The 26772-nt window shown below is 39.1% G+C and overlaps 1 protein-coding gene across 2 annotated transcripts in view; it reads left to right on the forward strand.

Annotated features, from left to right (window-relative positions):
* Positions 1-21489, forward strand: part of CAB39 (calcium binding protein 39) — a 39717-nt gene extending 18228 nt beyond the window's left edge. For both annotated transcript variants that reach the window (XM_053951929.1, XM_053951930.1), the window contains exons 2-9: positions 3427-3583; positions 11037-11201; positions 14997-15115; positions 17037-17205; positions 17925-17984; positions 19416-19481; positions 20315-20458; positions 21268-21489. In XM_053951929.1, the coding sequence (XP_053807904.1) occupies positions 3470-3583; positions 11037-11201; positions 14997-15115; positions 17037-17205; positions 17925-17984; positions 19416-19481; positions 20315-20458; positions 21268-21456 (1026 nt within the window). In that variant the 5' untranslated portion in view covers positions 3427-3469 and the 3' untranslated portion in view covers positions 21457-21489. The remainder of the gene's footprint in view (positions 1-3426; positions 3584-11036; positions 11202-14996; positions 15116-17036; positions 17206-17924; positions 17985-19415; positions 19482-20314; positions 20459-21267) is intronic.
* Positions 21490-26772: the final 5283 nt, after the last annotated feature.

Genomic DNA, 26772 nt, shown 5'->3' on the forward strand with positions numbered 1-26772 from the left:
TTTAACAAATGGATGAACGTGAGGTTTCTGGGAAGGGAAGATAAAGCAAAACAGCCCAGCAGAGCACAGAGCTGGCCATGTACTTGGAGCAGTTTAACTCTTCAGGAATCATATGATCCTTTGTTTACCCACAGTCAGTGTTTTATCCTGAATTTGCAAGGCAGCCAGGTGCTAGTATTGTGAATCAGTTATCATTTGACATGATGTAAGGCCTATTCTTATTTGCAGAAAATGTCATTAGATGTTGTTCCCTTTTTTTCTTGTGTTGCAGATGTGGGTGGTGGCAGCTCTTTCCGATCCCACACAGATGTTGTCATTGTCTATTGTGCCCAGAGTGCTGCTGCGGGTAGTTTTGCTGGGCTGAAAAAGGAACAGCCTGTCTATGTTCTCCAGCATGAAGTACAGCTTTGAGACAAAGCACTGCTCCCGCTTGCCTTTTTTTTTTTTTTTTTTTTTTTTTTTTGGCAGGATGTGGCACAGGTTTTCACTTAACAGAATTTTGCTTTGGGGTTTGTGGGTTCTTCAGTCTTGCGGCCCCAGATGATGTTCCCAGCAGTGCCATTGCATTCCTTCCAGTAATAAAACTGAAATGGCATAAACAGTGTGTTTACTCCATTTTATATAATAAAAGCAATACCTTGAAGCAAAATGTTATCTTCAGTAATCAAGGATGTAGATTTTCCTTCTTAGTGGTGCTGACAGTTGTTCCTGATTTTTCTAAATTGCTTCTGAGAGGTTCATACAGGAACTTACCTGGAGTGGGAGAAAATATTTAATATGAATGTATGCTAGCAAGCTGTTATTAATTGATTATTTTCTACTAGATATGCCAGTATATAGAGTGAAGCTTGTGTATGACTTGTGTATGCATGTAAGTGTATCTGATTTACACAGAACCTGGAAGGTTTCAGGAATAAATCAAAGCTATAGACTATTGTTAATTTAAAGAAAAAATTGGGCACTGTCTAAAGGCAAATAAAGTTTTGCAAACCTAGACCTTTGGCACATATGAGGTCAGTTGTTTATCAATATCCTATATTTCACTAGCTTTTGTATTATCCTTGTAGTGTTTTAGAATTTAGGAGTAGCATAGTTCTGATCCAGAAATGGAGTGTGCAGAGCTGTTTTCTTTGGTTTGATTTATTTTATTTGTATATTGTTGTCATACCAGATTTTGTGGTTCCATGTGTTTTTGTTCTCTCGGCTGTTTTGATTCCTAGTGGATTTGCTTCTGTTTTAATGCAGAATCCAAAGAGTTAAGACTGGCTTCTCAAGCCACTCCTCTGTTATATGGTATAGCCATCTTCCAGAATGAATAGGCAGAGTAGTTGTTAAATACTGCTGTTATCAGTGATGATATGCAAACATGAAAGAATCCAGATTTGTTTTCAGGGCTCATCTTAATTTGGCAGAAGTAGTAATCAAAGGGAGAGATAAAGAGAACATTTAAAGTTGCTGTGATGCTCGAGGTGTGTCATCTGTGTTGTGGGGAAATGGTGCTTATTTTCACTTTCTCTTTCTAGGAAAAGTGTGAAAATATCTTCATTTTCCTTAAATATTGTTTTAAATACCATTGTATTTTGATTAAATAACAGTCAGTAGCAGTGCTTTTCTTAGCTCTAGGTTTCTATTCCACGCAATGTGATGAAGTTTGAGGCATAAAATTCTCTCATCAAAAGAATGACCCGTGGGCACTTTTTGATCTCTTTTTATCTCCTGCTTTTGTATTTTCAGTGCTACAGCCCCTTCTTTATGCAGATTGTGAATGAGAGATTACTATAATGACACATACTACAAAGTAAATGCAACAGAAAGTCCTTGTGATCTGTTAAAGAATGGAAATGGCTGGTGGAAGGTCTTGTTTCAATCTTCCTGCTGATACTTCTATCTGGAAGCAATCTAATTAAAAACCACCTACCTTATGATTTAAATCAGTTGCAGGCATGGAACTGTGAATGTACGATCTCTGTAACTGCTTACCTGAAATCTCTATTTATGGAAATTTATTTGGCTAAAGATCCAAGTTCTTCTGTTCTTACCCTTTAAATTGTTGCCCTTGGGCCAGCCAAACTTATTTGTTTGAAAAATAAAAATAACTCAAAAATAGCATTACATTGGGATTTTTCATCCCTGATCAAAACTGTTGAGGAAGATCAGGAGTAAGGTTTTGGAGTTCCTGGTGGATGAGCTGGTATTTTAATCAAGGAGCAAAGTGCATTGTGTCAGATAAGAAACTTTAACATGTACTGGTTAGAGTTGACTTGTTACTCACTACGCAGGCACTGCAGGGCCATAAAAATTCAACTTTCAGGGTAATACCCCTTCTTTGGAATGACAGTGTAGGCTCTGCTCTGCCAGCTTCAGCTGTCTTTTTTTGTGTCTAGCAGAAGAAGCACTGTCAGCATTTTTAATGGAGGATTTCCTGTTCTCTTCTGTCTAGATTAGAGTTGTAGAGGTATACTTCATGTAATTCACTTGTAAGTAGGTTTTATTATTGTTTACATGTAGGTGTATGTGTTTAGTAACAGAGGCTTCAGTATGCTCATTTTTATTCCAGTAGTACTTTTCTATTTTGTACACAAAAGAGAATATATATATACATATGTGTGTGTGTGTGTGTGTGTAAAAGTAAATTCGTGTAAATATACAGAAGAATAAATGTATTTAGATTCAAGAGCCAGAAATTTTCAGGGAAGGAAACTTCCTCTTGTAAGACATATTTTATGCTTTTGAGAAAGATACACATCAGGTGTTAGTTTTAATGTTTTCAAGTGCTGTATGTATCCCTGCTAGGTGTCAAATTTTATTTCCCATAAAATGTGTGAGGGTGAGACTGTATTTCAGTATTGTTACAGATCTGAGAATGTCAGGACATGCCAGGTGTGTTGACAGGATCAGGCTGCTGTCTGTAGCCTTGCCTGCTTCGTGTTTGTGGGTCCTGCACTAAGGTGCAGACTTTGGGGTCTGCTTTGCATTTGCAAATTCATTATGGAGTGAATCTGGGTAAAAGCATGTGCCTGGGCAGTCATAGCAGGGCCCTGAGACACGGGGAGCTGTGTGTCAAACATGTCGTGTGAGAAGGTATTTGGCTTGACAGCATTAATTGGAATAATTGATCCTTGTAAGTCCTGCCCATATGGGGCATGTGTGCAGTATGTGGCTTTGGATATAATTAATGTACTCTTTATGCTCCTGAAGCATAAGATGATGATTTTAATATGAGTTCTTTGATTGTGTATCTTGTATTTTAAAAGAAATGGAAATACAAGAATTTAAGTTTGTTGTGGCAAGCTCTAGTTCACCTGTCAAGGATCATTTATTCCATGCATTTTATACCTTTGCTATTCTCTCTTGATCTTTGTGTGTGTTGTTACACAGAGCTCAAGTGTCTATTTTTGATGTACTTTCTTTCTCCTCCTTTTCCAGGTAAAGCAGGTGCCACAGAAGGAAGACCTTGTGGTTTGCAATCATGCCATTCCCCTTTGGCAAGTCGCACAAGTCTCCTGCAGACATAGTGAAAAACCTGAAGGAGAGCATGGCAGTTCTAGAAAAACAAGACATCTCTGACAAAAAGGCAGAAAAGGTACAGTTGTGATGTTCCAGTTGCTAAACTGTATTTGAAAGTGGGGGAAAGGGGGCATTTACAGCTGTTGAAACTGAAACAGTTAGGAATTATTTTGGTGGTTTATACTCTGATAAAGGGTAATTTATGTACCTTTGAACAGGTGTGTGTCCTGTTGGTTGGTTGGCTTACGCCACTGGCAGCTGATAATGATATTTAAGACGATTTGGCACTGTAGGACATTGCATTGTTTTAATAAGCAGCTCGCAGCTGTACAGTGTTCTGGTGCTTGTGACCACCACAGCGCCTTCACTACTGCACAAGTAGTTCTGTCTCTGCTTGTCCATGCAAATCTTTACAGAGCAGAGTGTCTATTACTGAAGCTGAAGAACTTTGTGATTTAATGGATAGAGAATATGTATTGGCTTTCCTGCCTCTTCTTCAGCCCGCAGTAAGATGTGAGAATTTTGTGTGCTAGCGCAGTTTCCTTTACGTGGATTTCTTACTTCAGGCTGTGTACCTGTCCCAGTCATTTACTTCTCAACTGGCGCTCTGGATTTTACAGCTTGACAGGAACTGACCTCAAAGTTCAGCCTGTGTGCAGCTGCATCCCACCGAGTGAATTGTGTGGCAGAGGTTTAGAGGAGCACCCTCCTTGGAGCTTCTCCCAGCATTATTGAACTATTACACGCCATTCTTGGCATCCACAGAGTCCCATGTCGGATTTAGTCACAATCTTTTCATGTTCACCTATGTTTTTAAGCAGAGTGTGGCCAACTCTTCTACGTTCAGTTTCACCTAGATTTGGCGCTACTACTTCTAAGGGTCTTAATTAAATTGCCATCTTAGTTCTGATATTCTATAGTAATTAGCATCTTCTACCCATTTGCCACCATGTGGTAATTTCCAGGTGTCTTTCAGTGTACCACAGTAGTTTCCTCTGATGCTTTTCCTCCTCTACTGGAGAGAAAAATGTTACATTCTGTTCTGCAGGCTTGTGTGAAGGCTGGAAGGATTTTTATTTGCTGCTGCTTTTCTTCTATCTCTAAAAGAGCCTTCTGTCAGAGAGGAGGGGTAGGTGCGTTCTGAAGAGTCTCTGATGAGGCACTGCCTCCTTTATCTTGGCCTCATTATTAGTTCCTGGAGATGTGGCCTGGTCTTAAAATCTGTGCTCTTTTGTGTCCTCTTTTTGCTGGGATCCCTAATGGGGAACAGACCAGCTCATCCCAGCTGTGTCCTGTAGCACATGCCTGTGTTCCTGATGCTGTAGCTGAAGGTTGGTTCTTCTTGCTGGCCTTTAGTCCCACACCTCCATCTTTTCGAAACACCTCATTTCTGTGAGGCTGTTGCTCTGACAAGAAGTAATATGCTAAGCCTGTGTCCTAGAGCAGGTAACACATTGTGCTTGCAGGAGTACAAAGGCAGCCCACATTCACTAGGGTAAGTGTGAGAAGGGCTAAATCTTGACATCCAGGGGAATGAGCCTGGGTATGGTACTGCTGTTCCCCATCATCCTTGCTATGCACAAAGGAGCTGATGAATCCCAACACTCACACCACCAGTGTCCACATCTCATAAGAGATTCATCAGGAAATAGTTGTTTCCTTGGCAAGCCAAGACTCCAGGAAGGTGACTCTGGTTGTGACTGTTTAGCACATGTGGTTTGCTGGTTTGATGGAGAAAGTTCTTCAATATCTTACAGACCAGTCATCAGATCTTTGAGGCACAGCTCTGTGAGCAGACATCCTGAATTTGTGCCCTCTTCCTGTCCAGTCTGTAGAAATGACTGGAGTGAATTTGGAGTTAAAAGACAGAGGTCATAGCAGTAGCCTTTATTAGAAGTGAACAAACATTTCTTCATGCCCATATCTCAGCATTTAGGCATCTTTTTCTCTTTCATTATCCCTTTTATTATGATGATCCTTTCTACTATGTAACTTTTTGGCCTCCTCTGGAGAAGATTTCTGTGGTGGTGGCAGGGTGGATTCTGTGGCTAAATAGAAAAACACACTCTACATGAAGCATAAAAATTGCTGCCTGGTACTAAAAGGGGAGAAGGATGCAAAAGTTGTTGTTTTATGACTTCACTTTATTGGTGATTGGACATGTTACAGTGTGTCTCAGTAATTTTATCACTGTTGCTGTTTGATCCAGGGGTATGCTTTTGCAGCCTGTCACATATCAATGGTGTCATTTCAGTGCTGGGTCAGCATGCTAAACACTCAGTAGTGGTTATAAAAGTATCCATTTGGGATAAGGGACTACCTACTTTTCTTACACACTTTTCATTTCTTATAATACTCAGTTTGCTACTATGTGGAGAATGTTCTTTGACAATTTTTTTGCACAATTGGAAATACAGATTTATAAGAAAATTAGACAAATCATTTTCCCTGGAACTTATAAGTGTAATTATGTTTGAGCAGAATTCATCTTTTTTTTTTTTCAGTGCTTAGGCTGAAATTTAAAACTGTTAATGTTTTGTGAGAGGAAACAAAAAATCAAAGGAGGTAATGAAGATGTTTAAATCTTGGACAGTGTGGGTTCCTGTTCATTCTTTATAATCAAAATGGAAGATAGTTTTCAAAGTAAAAGATGTAAAACAATAGTAATGTCTTGTTCAATTATGAAACATTTTGCCCTGTAATACTGGAAAATTTGTTTTATAACCAAAAATCTGAAATTCAAGTGTATCCTAGTTACATGTTAATCTAGCTTTTGAGCTCAGTGAAGACTGGAGAAAAATTAACCAGGTAGTTCTCCAGGTCATTTGAAATGTCCTTTAAGCGTGTGGTGCTCGTCGGGGAGCTCGGCTGGGGGAGCTGGGCTGTGGCTCACTTTTCCCATCTCCCTCTGTGCCACAGCTCTGGTGCATCCTGGCTGCAGTGTGTGCTTAGCACAGAGGTCATGGCTTGCTGTCTGTCAGTATTTGGGAAGGGAAATGAGATGCCAGGTGCTTTATAACTGAAATGTGTTCATCATTTATGCTGTTTGTTCTCCATTGCTTGTGCTCTCTCAGAAAGGGGGGCTAAAGGGAAGGCAAAGGAAACCTCCTTTCCTGTAAGCAGGACCTACCCTTGATCTACTCCTTTAGTTAGTCTTTATTCACATCTCTTCCTCCTCTTGGGCTGATCCCAGCATTTTTCTCATACTTGGTGTGAGGAGTTCACTTGGTGTGTGGCACACATTTACTGTCGTGCAGGTAAATATTTACTTGTGCAGTCAAGTTGTTCTTCACTACCCTCTGACCTTGGCGTGACCTGGTCCCAGCAGCTCCCTTTGGGCTGCTGGGTGCTGGCTGGAGCCCTGTTGTTATCCCAGGCAGGCTGGCCCTTGCAGGCGTGGTTGACCTCTCTCCTTGATGTCACAGCTGTGTGATGGCTGCACCATGAGCTGCTTGGCTCAGCTGTGCCAGGGTGATGCTGTGCCATGTTGCCATAGGTCACATTTCATTCAGGGAGTTAATGCTGTCATTCATAAAGCAGTCAAATCCTAGATTTGTTACGCACATGTGTACAATTAATATGTGGTTGAAAGAAGGCTAAAGGTTAAGTAATGTGCCTGGCCTCCAGTGTGGGGCTGTTACTCAAGGGGTAAAGATGAGCCTTCTTTAGGAAGTGGCAGGTGAGACCACGTGCTTCTCTTCTAATTTAACTTAGCTCTTCTGTGCTGTCTCCATGCTAAATGTTTAGTGGAAAATCATGCAATCATTTCTGGCCTTTAAATGTGCTACTGCACCGATGAAGTTACTAATACATTTATGGAATTGCATATTTTTGTAAGCATTTTGAAATCCAGCCAATTTAAATAGTTATTAAAATGATGGTTTTTAGTTGTGATAGATACTGCTCTAGATTATTAAAATTTTTCACCCAGTACAGGTTCAAAGCTATATCTGGTTTATCTTTTTGATGGATATTTTCATTAATAGTGCAGTTTCTGTAACTGCATTATCCATGTGTAGAGAGCCCCCAGCCACTGGGGTTCCTTAGGCCTGGAGTCTGCCAAGCTCACTGGAAATATTTCAGGACTGGCCATGTGTTCTTTATCTTTTTCTGCTGTTCATAAACCCCAAATAATCCAGCTGTACGACTCTAGATAGCATATTTGGGGTTTGCACTGCTTACCATTTAAGGAAATACTAAATTTTAGGGTATCTCACTGATCTTTCCAGAGACTGGAATAAATCATAGCTTTAAAGACGTGCAGCTATTCTGGTATAACAGTCATATATGTGACTTCATGGTGTCTGCTTTTATTTTTAAATAGTACCTTCCTGTCCTTCATAAACATCGAGAAGTACTTTCTCTATTTTCCTTGCTTTACATTTAACTTTTATAGTGTGGCTTGTCCTCAGATGGTATTGATTTCCTGGCACCATTAAATTTCAAATATGACTTGCCATGAAATTTTCCTGTAAAATTCAGGTTGTTTCTTCCCAGTGTTGAGAGCATATAAATACAGATGTTAATACTTAAAAAATACAAATTTTAGCATGTAAAATATATACTGTTTTATATATACGTATATAAAATATATACTTATACTCTCTATAAAATATACAGAGAATATAGGTATTCTGTATATGTAAAATACACCCTGGTCATATATTTTACTGGGATATATTTTATATATTTGTACGTATGGTGTCTGATTGTTAGTTCCACTTTTGATCGTGGGGTTTTGGATGAACCTCATTGTGTATTTTGATCTTTCTCTCTAGAGATTTTTTCCCCTCTTAAAAGACAGCAGTGCATTAGGCAATTTAGATCTCAGTGTCTTAGAAAATCTTGTAAGTAATGCTAGTCAACCTTCTCTTACCTTTCTTGATTCTATTTGTTTTTAGTGGTTTGTTACTTGGTTCTTTACACCGATATCTAATGTAGCATTATATTTTTCAGTGTAACTATCTAAATTCCATTCTGCATCTGAAATGGCAAAAATAGGTCTGCACATCCTGTGTTTGGAATATGTCTGAGAGTTCATGGAATATACAAGAGTAAGGAAGTTCTAGAAGTTTGTCAGGGTTTATTTCTAGTCCTTTTGATGTTGAATTTTAGAGTAGAAGTAGTATAAGGATGTTACATTTTATGGCAGTGTAGTGCATTGATAGGCATTGGTTACTGATACAATACTTCAGAAAAGCTCATACCTCAGTTTCCAGAAGATAGCCAGAAATGTTAGCTGGAGTGACGCTAGGCAGGTGCTTTGGTGCGTGGTGGTCAGACACTGCTGCAGGTTGCCTGGAGAGGTGATGGAGTGCCCATCCACAGAGCTGTTGGGAGCATGGCTGGCCATCAGCCTGGTCAGCTTGGCAGGGCTCAGGTGGCCCTGCCTTGAGCATCCTGATGGCCTCCTGAGGTACCTTCCAGCCTCAGCTGTGCTGCTTCTTAGGGATGTGGTTTAGTGGCAGCCTTGAGCTTAAGGGACTTTCCCAGCCTCAGTGATTCAATGGTTTTGTGTCTCTAGCTACGGCTTCGTGCCATGCCAACTTCCAGTGAAGCACATGCAGGTGGTCTTGGCAGTTGTGAAGAGCACTGAAGTCCTCCTGTCTCTTACTGAAGTTCCCAAACTGTATGTTCATGTTGGGCTAGAAGACTTTTGTTTTTTTTAAAGCCCTAAGTGTTTGGAAACACTGCAGGCTGGTGGTGTTTTCTGCCTGGTTTGCAAGCATTTCCATTGCTGGTGTCTGTCTTGGGCTGGTGGTGAGGGAGAGCCCTCAAGTGTGGTTATTGAAGTTGGGGCTGGGAGGCTTGTCCTCTTCCCTGGGCTTTTGGTAGGACAGATTCTCCACTCACCTTAATTACAGGCATGCCCTCGATACTGCCATTGTTTTAGCTGAAATAGGCAGTTACTTGAGCTGCCTTTCTTCCTCTTTCGTCTTGCTTTCTACATTAGTGTGCAGGGACAGACTCTTCATATTTCCATGTCTGACAGATGTTCCTGTTCTTCTACAGAAGAGCTGTTTCCTCTGAATTTCAGAGAGCAATTGTGTGGTGTAATTTTGCTCCAGCACGGTGAGCTGCTGTTCTCATTTCACGTCTTCAGGAGCTGGCATGAATTGAAGTGGTCTTACTGAGCACCTGCTTCTTGCTGTCTTACCAACAGTGCACAGAAAATCCTTTGGGATTTCGATTGAGGAGGAGACAACTGGGACTAGGAACTGGAGTAACAGGAAGAGGGAGGCAGCAGGGAGTGGAAAGTTGTGGAGGAGCTAAAAATGATATGGAGCCTCCTTAAAGGTCATGGAATCCTTGCTTGCATACCTAGCAAAGCTGGAATGGCTTTAGCTTGAATAGTGCATGGGTCATGCTGATCCTAAGCCTCTCTGGATAAAAAGCACCAATGAGAAATCTTTTTACACACCCCTTATAAGACTGGCAATATCCAGAAAGTGGTAATTTTTTCACTTTATTAATTTTCTGTGAGCTATCAATCATAAATACTTTACATTGAAGTATATGCATACTTTGTTGGCAGGTTCATCTAATTACTAAAAATCAGTGCACTTACAAACCATTCAGACTTTTTAGGCATGTGAAGAACCATTATAATTAAACCAGCTATTTATGATGATAATTTTCAGCATTTTGCCCCCAAGCTCAGTAAACATATATATTGAAAGGAGTAGTTCTTTTTTTGGTCCAATACAACTATGTTTTAAGATTCAGAAGTGGGTGTTTAGAAGTATTCTTGTTGATTTATATTTTTTTTTAGTTTTACTTGTGAGATAACTGTGTTTCCACTGCTAAAGGCTGCTCCAGCTCATCATGGCAACTTCGGAATGCCTCACAAGTGACAAGTCAGACCTGTTTGGCTTCTGTAAAGTGGGCTTCAAGCAGGGAAGGATTTTAGACCTTTAATTGTCTTCTTTTCAGTGTATCTGTTTCTGGGTCTGTTGGCCAGGTTGTTATTGTGTGCTGAGATAACCTGAAGGTTAAAGTTGGTTCTCCTTGAGGTTTTGTTTGTTGGAAAGACTTCACCCACAGTAACTGGAATGGGAGCCTAGTATTTGGCAGAACCTGATGTGTGCAAAATCTACAGGAGGGATACGTTTGGTGTCTCTGAGCAGTTCCCTAGGCATGAGGCTCCGTGTCATGTTTTCCAATCTGATCCTGCACAACTGTTTTACAGAATGGAAATTCTGTCATGTTCTTTTCATCCTATTGCTGTCCTTTAGGGGATTTTTGAATGAGAAGTTAAAAGGCAGTAAAAAGGAAGAGATTTTTACCTTTGATAACTAAACTGTATATGTCTTGCCTCTGCTTTTTATTGTTTGGGTTTTTTTAAAAAATGCCAGTCTCATAACAGTCCTATTTGCAGAAAGAATATCTATTGTTTTTTTACCGGATTGTCATTTCCTGATTATTCCTCCCCTCAATGGAAGTTTGCAGATGTTAAGAATAAAGGAGTGTGCAGTTAGAAAGACAAATGGCATTGTTCTCTAACTGTATTGTTTTCCCATTTTCTTTAGGCGACAGAGGAGGTCTCAAAAAACCTTGTTGCCATGAAAGAAATCTTGTATGGCACAAATGAAAAGGAGCCCCAAACAGAAGCTGTGGCACAGCTTGCTCAGGAGCTATACAACAGTGGTCTTCTTAGTACCCTAGTAGCTGACTTGCAGCTCATTGATTTTGAGGTAAGAAAGGAGGTTTGACATTTCTTATATTCTTTTTGTTAAACACATCTGAATTCCTACCATTTTAATTGGTTAAGATGTTTCAGTCTTCAGTTTTTATTTTGTGCTTATGACACATCCATTAGAGAGAAACTTCCAAACTGCATAGAAGATTGAGCAACTATAAAATATGAAATCTGTGAATTTAAGCATATAAACAACACAAATTTTAAGCAGATAATCTGCAGATAAACCTCCAATCTGGTGGTACAGTTCTGTTAAAATTATGGAATAATTCTGAATTGTTGTGTACACAGAAGCGTTAATCTGTTAGTAGTAATCCTGTAGTGAGCACAAACCTTCATACTTACAAGGTGTATCTCTATGTTCATCTTGCTACATCAAATTACTAGGAAGAGTAATAGAATTATTGTAGCATTTATGAAGAAATTTAAAGATATAATTTAAAGCTGTTAATTTTATTAATAGTCCAGTATGTCTCTCTTTTAAAAACAAGTGATGCAACCTTTTTGCTTTTCCTCGTCTTTTTTCTGTTTATTAAAAAAACAAACCAAGTTTTTATTGATCAATTTAAAATAGCAATACTTACTTATATTTAAAGGCTCTCCACAAGCCTCTGTGGCATTTGGCACCATGTCACATGGAATAACTTAGCACCATGGAGAAAAATCCTATTTAGGTATGAGATGTTGCAGTACAATTGGATTTTTCTCTTCTCCCTGAGGTCTCGTAAGAAGCGTGTGGTTGTCTAGGAAGGGAGCCAAATCCATGCATCTCACTCCACAGCCTCAACCATAAAGATCATCCCACTTAAGATTGCTTAAAAATGGGATTGTTCATAAACAAGTCGCTCACAATACAAACACAACAGTTTAAAGTCCTATTGTCATTTGACATTCCAAAAACAATGGCTTTCTTCCCTGCTCTTTCTTCTCTCCCCTCCACCCCACCCATAACTCCCTCTAATTTGTGTTTAATTGTAATACAGTGGTATTTTTTCCCTACCCACACAAGTGTTTATACCATACATAAAACATTCAGGCTGTTAAATAAGCACGGAAACCTGGGAAAGCTGAGAGGGAATGCTGAACTGGGATGGCCTTTAATTGCTGAAGAAAGGAAATCATGAAATGTCATCTGGATTCTGCTGACCTCTAGATTGGTATCAGCCTGGTGTTTACTCAGCCCAGTTATTAGCAGAGGAAACCTTCATTATCTCCCGGTAATGAAGAATGATAACGATTTGCACAGGCTTGCTCTCATTAAGGAGAACTGTGCTTTTTATTAAGGGGACATGGAAAGATTGTGAGTTGTTTCCTGCCTGTGGCTCTTCTGCTGCTTTGTTTCAGGAGTCTGTGATGGTTCCCCTTGGAGGGAGAACGAGTCATTCACTGCTTTCTAGGCTGGACCACGTCTGCTTTTTATGGCGGCAGCTGGCAGACTGTCCAGCTATTCTAGGTGTTACCTAGAAGTAATGTCAACACACCTGTGCTCCAGCTTCCCAGCTGTTACAAAGCCAGTCAGATGTTGCCTTTGATATCCCAAATATCTGTGTGGGTTTACTGCATTTGAAGCAATTTTCTCATTGCTGATGGAAATACATATTTGATTTTCTGGTGGTTTTTAAACTTGAAGAGTGGGTCTGGAATTTTTTCTTTCTGGTTTCCCATCACAGCTGCAGGTTATTCAGTGACAAACTAAACTTTTTTTCCCTTTCAGTCTCACTTCTGAAGATGGTTTCTATGTAGAGCAGGAATAGACAGCTTATTAATAGACAGGGACGGTTCATTGTGACACTTCAACTGTCTCAAATGTACTTGAATCTGAATTGCTATGGTGAAGACAACCCATAGAACAGTAAGAAGTAAAAACTAGAAAAATAACAAATTTGATGTTTAAATGAAGAAAACTGTAGTTGTCCAGCTCTTGCCTTGTGCCCAGGCCTGTTTAAAGTGTTGCCCTTCCCTGGAAGCTTGCTTTCCAGTCCATCTCCTTACCAGTCTTAACACTTACCAGTTATCTCCTTGCTGGTTTGCAGTGATGGAGATGGTATCCCTGGTGAAACTGGGTTTCTTGTTCTGTTATTTTGGGATTTTTAAAGTGAAGGATAAAAAAAACCCCTCCCAAACCAGAACTGCCTTTTGCCCAGGGGAGCTGAATCCTTCCGCTGAGAAGACAATACAAGCACAGTGTCTCTCTCACCTCTGGCCATCGTGCCTGTTGGCACAGGGTCGAGGCCTGTTGGGCTATGAGGTCACTTGGCCAGGCACAAAAAAGGGACAAAACCTGGCTGTGGGGTTGCTGTGTGCCACGGGCAGCTCAGGGATGGGGTAATAAGGAAATGCTGTTCTTGCTGGAGACTGCGAGGCCAACGCCGCGAGCAGCGCAGCGCTGGTGAATGGGACTTGATGATTATATTATGTGGAGTTTGAGTAAAGCAATTCCTGCAAACACTGCTCTACTCATGTCAGAACAAAGAGTTCTGGTGTTGCTTTGGGCTGGCTTTCAATGGAATTGTAATTGAGAAAACAAGCGTTTACAAACAATCTCTTATATCCTGAAAACAACACTCCAGCAAAACTGTCTGTGGTAATTCACAAACATGCCATTTGTAAAACTCCAGTCCTCCTACGTTTTCATAAACATTTCATTTTTTCTCGTGCAGTCCTTTTTACATTGATTAGAAAACTGAAGGAATTTTAAATAATTGATGATGTTTTTAAAATTCTTGCTAGTTAAATAAGCCCTGTATTTTGCTGGAAAGCTTCCTGGTGTTAGTCAGGAGATTTGCAGCACAGCTAGAGCTTGGCAAGAAACATTATATACATCTAAGTTTGGTGTAGAACATTCAGGGAACCTGTAGGTGGAGTTGCTTTACAGGCCTTTATTAACAGGTCCAAGCTTAGTACAAGCTGATCTGGTCTTTTTGTGGAATAAATTTGATAACACATAATCCTGAAGGTGTCTTTGTGCAGTCCAGAATGGACAGTTAATTGCAGAAATCTGGCTTTTAAATGGTGAATGACAGTGGAAGTTGTGTATGTTTATAATCACCTTTTTGTTAGATGTCTGCCAGTTTGTCATCTTCAGCTGTGGTCCAACAGAAGAAGTAAACAGGAGATGTGTTTTTATTCAACAAGAACATTTCCAGTTCCTTTTACACTGTCTGGTGCTATGCTTGTGAAATTTTTTTTGGTGTGTAATTTGTGCTGAATTCCAGCATCCTGATCTTATTTATACTTCTGTTGTACACTGAAAAATGTGACACTTACATTTTAGGTTAGTGGATGATTTCTGTGTGTATTATTATTCATTTATTCCACTTTCATAAGTTGCAGTTCTAAGTTGGATGTTAACACTGCAGTTGGAAATGCTCTGCACACTCTTAATGGTGGCATTGTGTGTCCCTAGACAAGGGGAGAGGATAATGGAATGTTGAAGAAATACATTTCTAGGCAAGAGCACAGTTAAAAACTGTTATGCTGTTAGCAAAATCAAATATCAAATTAGCCCAGGAGATTGATGCTACATAGAAATACCTGATGGAACATAACTGGCTTTACTTCTGTAATGTAAATTCTCCGTGATCTGCCTACAATGTGGTGTCATGTTTTGAGTGCTTTGGCATATTTGAAATGGACATAAAGAAAGAGAATCTGTTCAAGATCAGAGTATGGAAGCTGCCTGAACTGCAGAACCCCCCCAGTATGGCTGCACGAGATGATGATAATGTTTAATTGCTAACTTGCCTGTGGACTTCCATATTTTGTGTTTAACTGCTGATGTTTTTGACAGGGCAAGAAAGATGTTGCGCAAATTTTCAACAACATTCTCAGAAGACAAATTGGTACAAGAACTCCCACAGTTGAATACATCTGCACTCAACAGAATATCTTATTCATGCTATTAAAAGGGTATGTGCACTGTGAAGCATAAATATGCTTTTACATGAAGTAGGGGCTTTTTAAATGCACAGAGAAGCAGTGAGTTCTGACATGTTTGTTCTTCCTTTGCAATATGCTTAATTTTATTTTCTTTTTCCTTGGTTTTGGGATCTGTAATTCCCCTAAGTTAAGGAAAACTTAAGAAATAGAACCCCAACCATCTACTTTTGCATGAACTGAAAACTGAGAACTGTTAGTACTTTGAAATACTCTTACTGGGCTAGTAAGATGTTTTCCTTTCAGTATGCTATTTGAGCCTTTTTAAACTATTCTCTTGTGAACTTACTCATCAACACTTGAAGGCTGTTCTTTTTTTCTTGTAACCACAGTAATTTCCAGTTTGCTGGCCTTAGACTTTATATTCATAATGATTTATATTGCTTTATTGACACACACCAACACAAATCTGACCAAAAAAAGGAACAATTCATGGCATATTGTGTCAGACAACTGTTTCTTTCTCTCTTTCTGTAATATCTGGTGTGCTGGATATTGGAGGGTCCTGCCATACTGAATGCATGTAGAGCTGCAGCTCTCAGACATGAAAGCAGAAAATAATTGCTTGCATTTCTAGTAACATTAATTAAGATAGTTCTGAAAACTGCAATTCCATTGTGTTGTTTTGGGACAGACAAGCTCATCAAACATTAATAAACAATTTTTTAAAATACAGCTATTTATAAATCTGGCTACAGCTTCTGGGTAAGCTTGCTGTAGTTGAGGAGTACTTATTGCACTTACTGGGATAACTCAAGGGTGTATGAAAGGGCCACTCATCTCAGTGGGATATGCCTGTTGTTAGCATTACTTGCCCGTAATGTCATTTAAATGTTAGAGGGACAAAAGAAAATATTACTTGTGGCATAATGCAGAAGAAATTATTGATTCAGTGCATCTTCAAAATAAGTTACAAAAGAAGGCAAAGATACTTGAGGTGCAGAGAAAGAAAACTGCTTTTTCAGCATGTTCTCATTGGTAAGTGGTTGAATGGGTGCTCACTTTTAGTCTGTGTTGTCACACTTCAGAGAGCTTTATCCTCACAGGGGTTATTGAAACTCATATTGGTAAGTCAGGATGTTTGAAATGGGCATTTAGCAATTTACATGTTACATCTGGTATCCAACTGAGACAAATTTATGTGAATTTAAACTGTGGCATGAATTACAAAACGTTCAGTAGATTTCAAATCTCCATGACAGGTTGAATGGGAGAGTATTGCAGGGTTTAATGAAAATGGTTTCAGGTTTTTTTTTTGTAGCGTAATATAGTTAATGCTCAGTTTGCACAATCATACGTTTCTCCTGAAATTTTGGGGAATTTCAATTAGCTTCCACTGGTTTAGGAGGGAGGATTCTGGAGGTGTGAGGCAGGAAGGCATGTGAGAGGCTGTGACTGCTCCAGAAGCTGGAAGCCCATGATGTGCAGAGCAGCCAGTGATGCTGAAAAATGGTTTAATAGAGGAGGAGATCTGAATTTATGTCCAGTATTGTTAACCCCTCATGCTCACATGGAAGGTTTTATGGAAATTGCTGTCATGTTTAAGCGAGCAGCTTTCAAGGCAAATCATTTATTGCTTTTCTAGATGTCTGCAATCCCACCAGTATGGAACAAGAAAAGTGATTTTGAGAGCAAAGAAAGTATTTTTATTTAGTCTTGTTTCCCAGTTTGTAAAAATGCTTTGAATTTGCTGTAATTGTAACTGTCAGCTATTTCAGGTGTATTTAGTAGAAATAGTTAAAAATGGAGTTGAATGCAGGAATATGTACCTCTAATTTTAATGGGTTTGTTTACTTGATAATACTGAACACTGTAATTAGCAATGTGGTGCTGCAGTGCTAACTTGTGAAAGTTTATAAATTCATAAAGAATCCTTGTTGGGTTTTGTGAATAGGTACGAATCTCCAGAAATTGCTCTAAATTGTGGGATAATGCTTAGAGAATGCATCCGGCATGAACCGCTAGCTAAAATCATCTTGTGGTCAGAGCAGTTCTACGACTTCTTCAGATACGTGGAAATGTCAACGTTTGACATCGCGTCTGATGCATTCGCCACCTTCAAGGTAACGTCCTCACACCTTGGAGTGGCTACTTTGTGGCTACAAGGCTTCTCTGCCTTGTCAGCCCACTGCTGCGTGTGATGTTCTTGGCAAAACACGCCTTGGGAGAGGGGAAGAAAATAGGTGTGGTGCAGATGGGTAAGCTGGACACCGTTCTTCCTTATTTCTCAGAATGCAGGCCACACCTGTAAATACATACAGTACATGTGCTCCCCCAAATCTCGTTCTGGAGAGTAAGCTGTATCATGCATTACCTGAATGCAGGTGTACTCCCATGCCAGGAGCCTTAAATCTGTGTCTTCAGCTCCTCCTGTGCTCCTCCTGAGGAATATCTGATGCTGTTGCTTTGTCTGGGGAAATTTTCTGTGGCCCAATTTTTGTGTCCCTAAAACTATCAGTTATGGGGACAATTAGCATAATAGTAATCAATATTAAATGGTCTTAACCTCAGTTGTGTGCAGAGTATAGCCTTGATCCATAAATAGCACTCTTTAGTGATAATTTCACAGGCTGTTTCTCTGTGAATTAAAATAACTCATCACAGATCTTTCCTAAGTGATGCCAAGAATCCTGAGCAGTGTCCAGGTAATTACATTCATGTTCTAAAATAGTGTGTTTAATGAAATAGCAGAATTTTGGATTGAATGTCTTATGTGTGTGAGAATGTCTTTGTATTGTTGAAGTATTTCTAGTGACAGAACTGGGTTTGTGCTTTCTTACAGGATTTGCTTACAAGACACAAGTTGTTAAGTGCAGAATTTTTGGAACAACATTACGATAGGGTGAGCAGACACCTTTTCATATTCAGAGCTCTCTGGTGCTGTGTATCTTATTTCAAGAAAATGGTTTTATTCCTTGTTTAGCTCTGGTTTTGGGGATTTCCACACACTATTCAATCGACTGAACTTAGAGTTCAGTTTCTCCCCCTAAAGCCAAAACAAATAATGTTAGAGAGTTTCATTTATCCTGACATTTTCAGCTACATGACTTCAATACTTTTGCCTTTCAACAGATTATTCAGAACCAGCTCCACAAAGATATTTAAGTGTTTAAATCCTATTCTGATTAAAACTCCCAGACTTCACAAGCAATTAAAAAAAAAAAAAAAAAAACCAAACAAAACCAACAAACAAACTTGGAATCACATTGATTTTTAAAGGTTTGTCTCCAGGCATGTTCACTAAATCACAAATATCTCCTCTCAGTGACTCAGCTTTAAACAGGAGACAAAAATTATTATTCCCTTTTTGACTACTTGCTTTAGCCCTGAAATATCTACTGAATAATGCTTGAGGCACTGTTTGGGAACCAGTTAAGAGGCTCTGAGAAATTAGATGTGCAGAGTTGATACTTAGCTGACCTCCTCATCTACTTGAAAGCAAAGTTCTTCTTGCTGTGAAATCATATCTGAAACTTTAAGAGATTTTGAAAAATGTATTTCTAAAAAAAGTCACAGTGAAATTGTATTTAACAGTGTTACAGCTATGAAACAGACTACTCATGAATAGTAAAACTTGACAATATTAAAAAAACCTAAAGAGTGTGCAAGGTAAATGTTTTAGTCCTGCCTGACTCTGATGCCCTCACATTTTGACACTCTGAATGGCAACTCCAGTTGGTCACTTGGGCATTTGTAAAAAGCCCTGCACAAATTGAAAAATCGGTTTCCTCTGGTGAGTGCAAGACATCAGTCTTACACTGAATGTGGTCCTGTGGGAGCCAGGCTTCTCCTCCAGAGGGAGCCCATGCTGTGCTTTCCAGGATAGCCCTGGGAACTGGGAATTGGGAGCTGTCACCTCAAACATCCCCTCGTCCCAACCCCCTGCCATGGGCACTGCCTATGAGCAGATTGCTCACAGCTCCATCCAGCCTGACGGGGACACTTCAGGGATGGGGCAGCCACAGCTGCTCTGGGCAGCCTATTTCTCTAAGAAATAACGAGGAAACTCCTTCCACTGCCCTGTAATCTAAACATTAAAGTCTCTTGAAAGAGCAAATGCATATTTTTTAAAGCATATTCAATGTTTAACTTTGTATATGCTTTAAAAGCGTAAGTAGTGACAACGCAGTGACTTACAGGACCCTACTGAGATTTCAGATTCTGTTTGGTTCTGTTAGGGATTTGCATCTTCTCCACTTTGTTGCAGTTATTTGGAAGAAGATGCCTATGACACTTGAAAACATCCTAACCCTACTCTTTATTCTGTGTTTAGTTCTTCAGTGAATATGAGAAGTTACTTCATTCAGAAAATTATGTGACAAAGAGACAGTCACTTAAGGTAAGGCAATTTTATTTTCTTCTTAAATGCAAAGAGATTCCCTTTATTTTCAAGGTGATTTAACTTTATTTGAAATGGCTTCTATAACAGCCTTGAATACTATTTATTTTAATTCTCCATACATTTCAATTCTTGGATCAGCTAATTTTTTTAGTCCAGTTCTCACATATTTTAGTGTCCAGCACAGACCAAAATAATTTCTCTCCTGAAGAAGAAATGGCTCCTCAAATTTCTTTATTTTTGTTGATTTTTTTTTTCCTTCAATGAGTCTGGTTACATTTAAGTAATTTAACGAAGATTCACATGATGTGCCTAAAGGAATACTGATCTTACATTCAAGTAGGTAAGAAACAGTGAACATAAATGTAATCCAGAGCTTGCAGCAAAGGTGATCCTTGTGGGCAAAATCCTTTTAAACCCTTTAGGTAGCAAAAAAACAGTCAATATTTCATTTTATATACTAACCTGTTTAATGGTTTTTTGGGTCTTTTAAAAGGTATTCTTTCTATGCTGAATAGCTTCTGTATAAGTGAAAAAAATAATGAAGTCATGGGGGGAAAAGTGAAAGACTTCTCTTTCCAGTTCATAACAAGGGGGAACAAGTGTGATTTGTCACTTTCTGAGGAAAAGGAGAAACTGTGTCATTGAAATAAGGGGAAAATGCACCTGCACATTGAAATTTAGGGCACTTAGTTCTGTTGCTGCTTTATCTCCTGACCACTGGTGCTGCATTCACAGGGCACCACACCACTTCAGGGGGTCTGAAAGCATTTATGTACAAGTCGATTCTTATGTTAGTAATTCTTTCAGTTTTCATTCTTTTCTGCCTTCAGCTTCTCGGTGAATTGTTACTGGACAGGCACAACTTCACAATTATGACAAAGTACATCAGTAAACCTGAAAATCTCAAACTAATGATGAACCTTCTACGAGACAAGAGTCGTAACATCCAGTTTGAGGCCTTCCATGTGTTCAAGGTTTGTTACAAAACCCTACCATGAAACAGAAGGAATCTGGCCAGAAGTTGTTTAATTGAGTAAACTGCTTAGCTGAGCCTAAATGGAGCTTACCTTAATGTCTGCTGAGTGATTAAATAAAGGGAGCACTGATGTTTGCTTGATTGTGATCCATCTTTACAAATAGATATCTTGGTTATCTTTTGACAACTGTTTAGAAACCACTTAGGGACTTCCATGTGATCATCAGATTGTCTCTCAGAAACTTTTGGAATTGAATATGTTAAGATAAGGAGGAATGCATGATTCCATACACAATCATGCAGTTCAAAAGGGGTTTTATCACACTGCATGATCTCTGAAGGACAGCAGTATTTCAGTCAGGGCACCTGAATTGTAATTTGACCATTATAACAGATGGCTTCTGACTTTGCAGCAGACAGGCAGCTGAGAGTTAAAACCTGAGGTCTAAAACTTTCCAGTGAAGTGTGAGATTCCCATCAGATGCTACACATGATATAAAACCATACATTTGCCATAGAATTTAACCATAAAATGTCTTCAGTGGTTTCTGCAGAGGCTGTTGTGGCTGTCACCTCCCACAGACTAGATTTACTTTGGTACTGATGTTCAGCTTATGCCCTGATTGAAAAAAAAAAAAGTAATTTTATTTAAAAACTTGCATTTACCCCATTTATTTTTTTTTTGGTGGGATACTGGAATAATTAAAACATAGTTTTAATTTGTCATCATCAGTACTTTGTTAGATTTTTTTTAACTTAACCTTTTGTTTCTCGCTGTTGTGCTCAATGTCTTTTATTTTCTTGCAGGTGTTTGTAGCCAATCCTAACAAGACACAGCCTATATTAGACATCCTTCTAAAGAACCAGACCAAACTCATTGAGTTCCTCAGCAAGTTTCAGAATGACAGGACCGAGGATGAACAATTTAATGATGAGAAGACCTATTTAGTTAAACAGATCAGGGATTTGAAGAGACCAGCGCAGCAAGAAGCTTAAACTCCAATAAACCTTTAAAATATTAAACCCAAATTCAGCATTTGCTGTTAGATATTCAGCATCAGGCACTCTTATCGATTCATGAGGAACATTACTGCTAATCTGCTGTTCAGTGAACGGTTTTTGTTTTTCTCTTTTCATTTTTAGTCCAAGTTGAGAAACATAGCTGCTGCTTTCTTGCACAATGTGGACTTTCTTGATATTTGTGTCATTTCAGAATTCAAAGACACTGCTTGTTTTAGGAGTCCTGAAAAGAAAGATTCTAGGTTCGTGAAAGCAAACATATAGATACTAGTTTGGTCTAGGAGAGAAGGTATTCATGTAGTTAAGTAACAGGTTGCATGCTTGCAAATCTGAATAAATCTGTATGTTTGCACTTAACCTTGTTTGAGATAATGAGCACAATGTGACCTGTGCATACCTGGCACCATAGTATAAGATTATATGCCTTGATTTAAAAAAAAAAAAAATGTGCAGTGCTTTATTTGTAATCAAAGGGGAAATGTATCTAAGATGTGAGCTTATTGGGATAAACAGTTGTCTTGCGAATAAACTGATATTGAAACTTAGCAACTTTTAAAAGAGTGAAATCTCAAGGTTCATAAGGAAAATGTATATATGCCTTTCACTGCTTTATAGAATTTTTTTGACATGATTTGATTTTCCTGAGACTTGACTTGTAAACTTGGAAATATGTTCTAAGGGTTTTTGTTAATTTTACTTTAAAGGTATTTCAGACAGTAGACCTAGCAGTGACATTTTGCATTTCATTTCAACAATGCTTGCTGGTTTCTTTTGTATATAACTCCTAGGCTGCTCATTTCTTTAAAATATGATTTAATTTGTACAGCAGAGGAATGTTATTGTATTAGTCTGTAACTATTACCTAATATTGAGTTTTGCAAAATGAATGCTCATATGTAATTGAATACTTCAGATCACATGGAAATGCTGATTTAACAATCTTAAGTACTGCAGCATTTAAAAGGAAACAAAAACCCAAACCCAAACAAATTCTTTGTATTCACGTATCTAATGGGGTGCCATCAATTAGGGTAGGCTGAAACAGAACTGGAACCCTTTCTACTACATTCTTACCAGATAATATTGGCCTTATTTAATTACATGGCATTGTGCTCACCAGCTCTGCAAATGGCAAGGATTATGCTAAATTAATATTGATTCCTCTGGCTTCTGGGGAGCCTGCAGTGCGTCATTTCTTACAGTAAATAACTCAGTACAATAGTTGTGTGAGTGATTTCATTCCCTCTGACCTCAAGAAGCAATTTCACAGGTGTCCTAGGATAACAAAATGATCTAATTTTTTCTTGATTTTGTTCTTTAATGCTGCAAACTATCAGTATTTATAAAAACAGAAAACCCAACTGATTTTGCACCGTTTTTGTTACTGTGACCATACAAAAGGAATCTACTAATTATAGCTAAATGATGTTATTAAAATTTTATCTATCCATCATATAGTAATGCTGAGATCACAACCAAGCAAAAACCCGTGGATTGGGGTCTGAAAGTTCCAGTTCTGCATGACTGAATGATTGCAAATGCTACAGAAAATGTTTCTTGCTTCCTGTCCTCTTTCCATTTGAAATATTTCACAATCAGTGACGTTTGAGCTGATTTGAAAGCCTTCACAAGGGAACTCCCAGAGCTCCAGAAAATTGAGTGTTTTCACTTGGTTGTTTAAAATTGCTCTTAACATTAAAAATTGGTCTTTTAAAGGTTCTTAATGTGTCCTTCACAAACAGAATCATTTTGCGTACAGGAAAGAAAATTTCCCAGAGATGCCAGGCAGAGCTGGCATGAGGTGGTGTTGTAGCTCAGTACTAACTGTCTGTTATATTTTGGTTTATCATAGCTGAGTGGAGGAAACATTATTTGCCAAGTTACTCACCATAACATGTAAGGCTTCCTCTTTAGAAAGATGTAGATGTGCTAAAGATTTCTATGTGTAAAGAAGTGGAAACATTTGGACTGGGATAGAGGTTTCTCTATATTAGGCCTTGGAATCAATGGCTATGGTGACTTTTTTAATATGTGGAAACATTTGAATGTTGGCTTTTGAAAAGAAGTTGTATTTAAATTAAAGCTCCTTCGATGTGCTGTTCATATTAAAAAACTTGTTCTGGAAGTGGTTTCTTATCTGCTTGAAGGCTTAAGGGTATTACTAAAACATATTTAAATGCAAGCATTTTGTTTTTGTTTTTTTTTTCTTTTTTTTTTTTTTTTAATAATAAGAGATGTATACAATTGTAATTCTATTTCCGTGGTAGCATTTCATTTCTCCTGAGGAAAATGTTTCGTACCCAAAAAAATCTGGCTGGCCCCATAATTTAAATTAAAATAAAATTTTGAAGAAAAACGTGTGTTCTTTACTGTATTACTGAAGAGGATCAGTTTCTTGTGGATATGTAGCAGGTCTCCCTTATTGCCTTAGAGTGGCTCAGCTTTCTTCCTTTTAAATATGAAATCATTTTAAATCATGAAGAACTCTGTCTCGCAAAAACATTTTTAAAGAATTAAGACAAAGTGCTGTATTAAAGATGCAATCAATTTTAATTCATTGTTGGTAGCCTCCCTTGGCTTGTTGTATTATTATTATTATTATTGCTGATTCTATTTCTTTGTGGCAATGGCAAAGAGGAGATGCTATTTCCTGCATTGTGGCTGGAGACAGGACCTGATAGGGTTGGTTGCTAAATTTTTGGCCCTTCACTTCTCTCTGATTTTCAGGAGCCAAGACTGTTATTGGTCACCGGGGTCTCCTCGCTGCTCTGGAGCTGCTGTCACAGGTAATGTGTTTGCCCCAGCTAATGCAGTGTGGCAAACATCAGGAGAATGTTGTGTTTTAAGCAACATTCAGGAGCTTTTGGTGCAGGTTCTGCAGATGGTTTTGTTCAGTAACACTACTGAACAAAAAGTTGCCCTTCAGGAACATAATTACTTTGCAAACAGAAATATTTGGTCTTTGGTAGCCCCCACTAAAGACTACACCTGTTGGAGCCTCTGTAGAAAATGTTGGCATTTCTCTTCCTCACAGACAGGAAGATCCCAGACTGCAGGGGGAAGGAGTAATTAGTACAGCTAGTCAGACAAATGGCAAATTTTAATTGAGTGGACAAGTCGGGCACTTGATGAGGTGTTTGAAACGGCCCTGGTGGGAGGAAGCACATGCAATGCAAGGAGATGTTGCTCTGACTTATTAAAATTTGCTTTCCCCACAGAGGTGATGAGCAGGACCTGCCCTCTGAGCTGGCACCTCCAGGACCCCGAGCAGGAGCTGTCCTTGGAGCCGTGGGATCACCCTGGGACAAAGCTGCTGTCAGTAAGTCTCCCTCTGTTCATGGCCTGCCAGGTCATTCCCTGCAGGCGACTCCATCAGCTTTCCTTTGGCTTCTTCCCCTTTTCTCCCCTTTGTTTTAGCTGGCTGCTGTGTTGAATTTTTATCCTGTGCTGCTTTTCTTCCCATGGCTGTTCACTGGTGCTGTCTCTCTGGGTGCAGTGCCTTTATTTTCTGCCACCTTTGTGGTTATTTCTCATGATACATCTGTATTCCTTTCTCCAAAGGTTTTGGTCTTTGTCAGGCAGTTTTAAGCGCTGTTTCTTTTAGCTTTCCAGCAAATTGCTATTCAAGGTGATGGTTAGTATCATAATGAGGAAAACATTACCCTGTTCTTTTACATGTTACCTCTTTAAATCAGTGTCTAGCTTATTCTGAGCACACTGAACTTGTGAAGAGTTGTTTCTGGCATATATCATCTATATTTACAAGTGTATCAGGGCAGATCCAGTTTAAATCCCACGTGACTAGAGGCAGGTCAAAACATCCAAAAAATCACAACCTGGAAAAAAGCTGAAAGGAGGGAGCAGTGGTATGCATCAATATATTGCATTCTTTGAAGGACATTGGCTATTTCATGAGAGAAGAATGATGGAGAGGGACATTACGAGCACAGAGTGACAGGACAAATGGGAATAGCTTTAAACTGAAAGAGGTCAGGTTTGGATTAGATAGTAGAAAGATATTTTTTACTGTAAGGGCGGTGAGGCAGTGGTAGAGGTTGCCCAGAGAGGTTGTGGATGCCCCATCCCTGGATGGAGCCCTGAGCAACCTGGACTAATGGAGTCCCTGTCCACGTGGGGGGCTGCAGTGAGATGATCTTCGAAGTCCCTTCCAACCCAGACTGTTCTATGGTCCTGTGTTCTGCTTCCTGTTTAGAAATATCTGTTGATGCCCCTCTGTTTAAAATATGCCACCACAAAACCCCAAGTTATATAGCCAGCTTAGATTTTTGGTGAGTGTATTGCATTCACAACAAAAAATAAAGGCGAGCTCTTTTTTAGAGGGCTCCTGTTGGAGATTCTGATTTGCACAAGTAAGGATATTTTGTTTCCTTGCTCAGAAATGCCCTGGCCAGACCTGACATCCTCACTTTCCATAAAGGAACCTTTAAGGCTAAAGGTTTTCCATTGCAGGAGAGTTTTCCAGCTGTGTTGTGGTGGGGCTGTGTAATTCCAGTATGCAGGATTATGTGCACCAAAGGAGGGTGTCGCATGGCTGGAGGTGACAGCACCTGGGTGACACTGTGTCTAGGTGTTCCTAATGCTGGCAACACTGCAGAATTTGTCAACAGGGCATGTTTGGAATGAAGGAACATAAACGGCGTGCAGTAATATAAATATACAATTTAGGTATGTTTTAGTGGATATGTTTGGAAAACAAACAAGATAAATGACTGCAGTTGTCTGTTCTCCTTGACTAAAATTAAATCACCAGTAGGTGTTTTTGCATTTCTTCCCAAGCAAATTCCTTGTACTGAGCTCTCATGGGGGATCCCATTAAGAGTTCTTCTTTCTTCCTCTTGTGGCAGCCTTTGGGAATGTGCCTCACATCCCACCAAGGAGAAACTCAGGGTAATAAAAATGTGAGTGTTGCTTAACAAGGTTCTACAATTCAAAGATGTGGAACTGAATTTAATATGCTTAGTGTTATTCAGAGACTTGAAGGAAGGATTAGGTTTGCATTTATTTGAGCATAAAATGAGAATAAAAGCTGTATAGGTTTCTTAGATCTGTTTTAAGTTTAAGAATGTTGTATATTGCAACATTAATAAATAAGCCTTTGTAACTATAAGTCAGGGCATTTAAATAAGACATGCAGTGTTGAACAGTGTTTGAAAAAGTGAGATGTGAGCCAGCTGAGCTTCTGGCCTCAGGTCTTTACTAGCATCTCCAGATTGTATGGAATGAAAAGTGTCAATTTGAGAAATCAGACTGTAATTCAGGTTTCTGGGCATC

This window comes from Vidua chalybeata, chromosome 10 (assembly GCF_026979565.1).
Source record: "Vidua chalybeata isolate OUT-0048 chromosome 10, bVidCha1 merged haplotype, whole genome shotgun sequence".
NCBI classification, from domain to species: domain Eukaryota; kingdom Metazoa; phylum Chordata; class Aves; order Passeriformes; family Viduidae; genus Vidua; species Vidua chalybeata.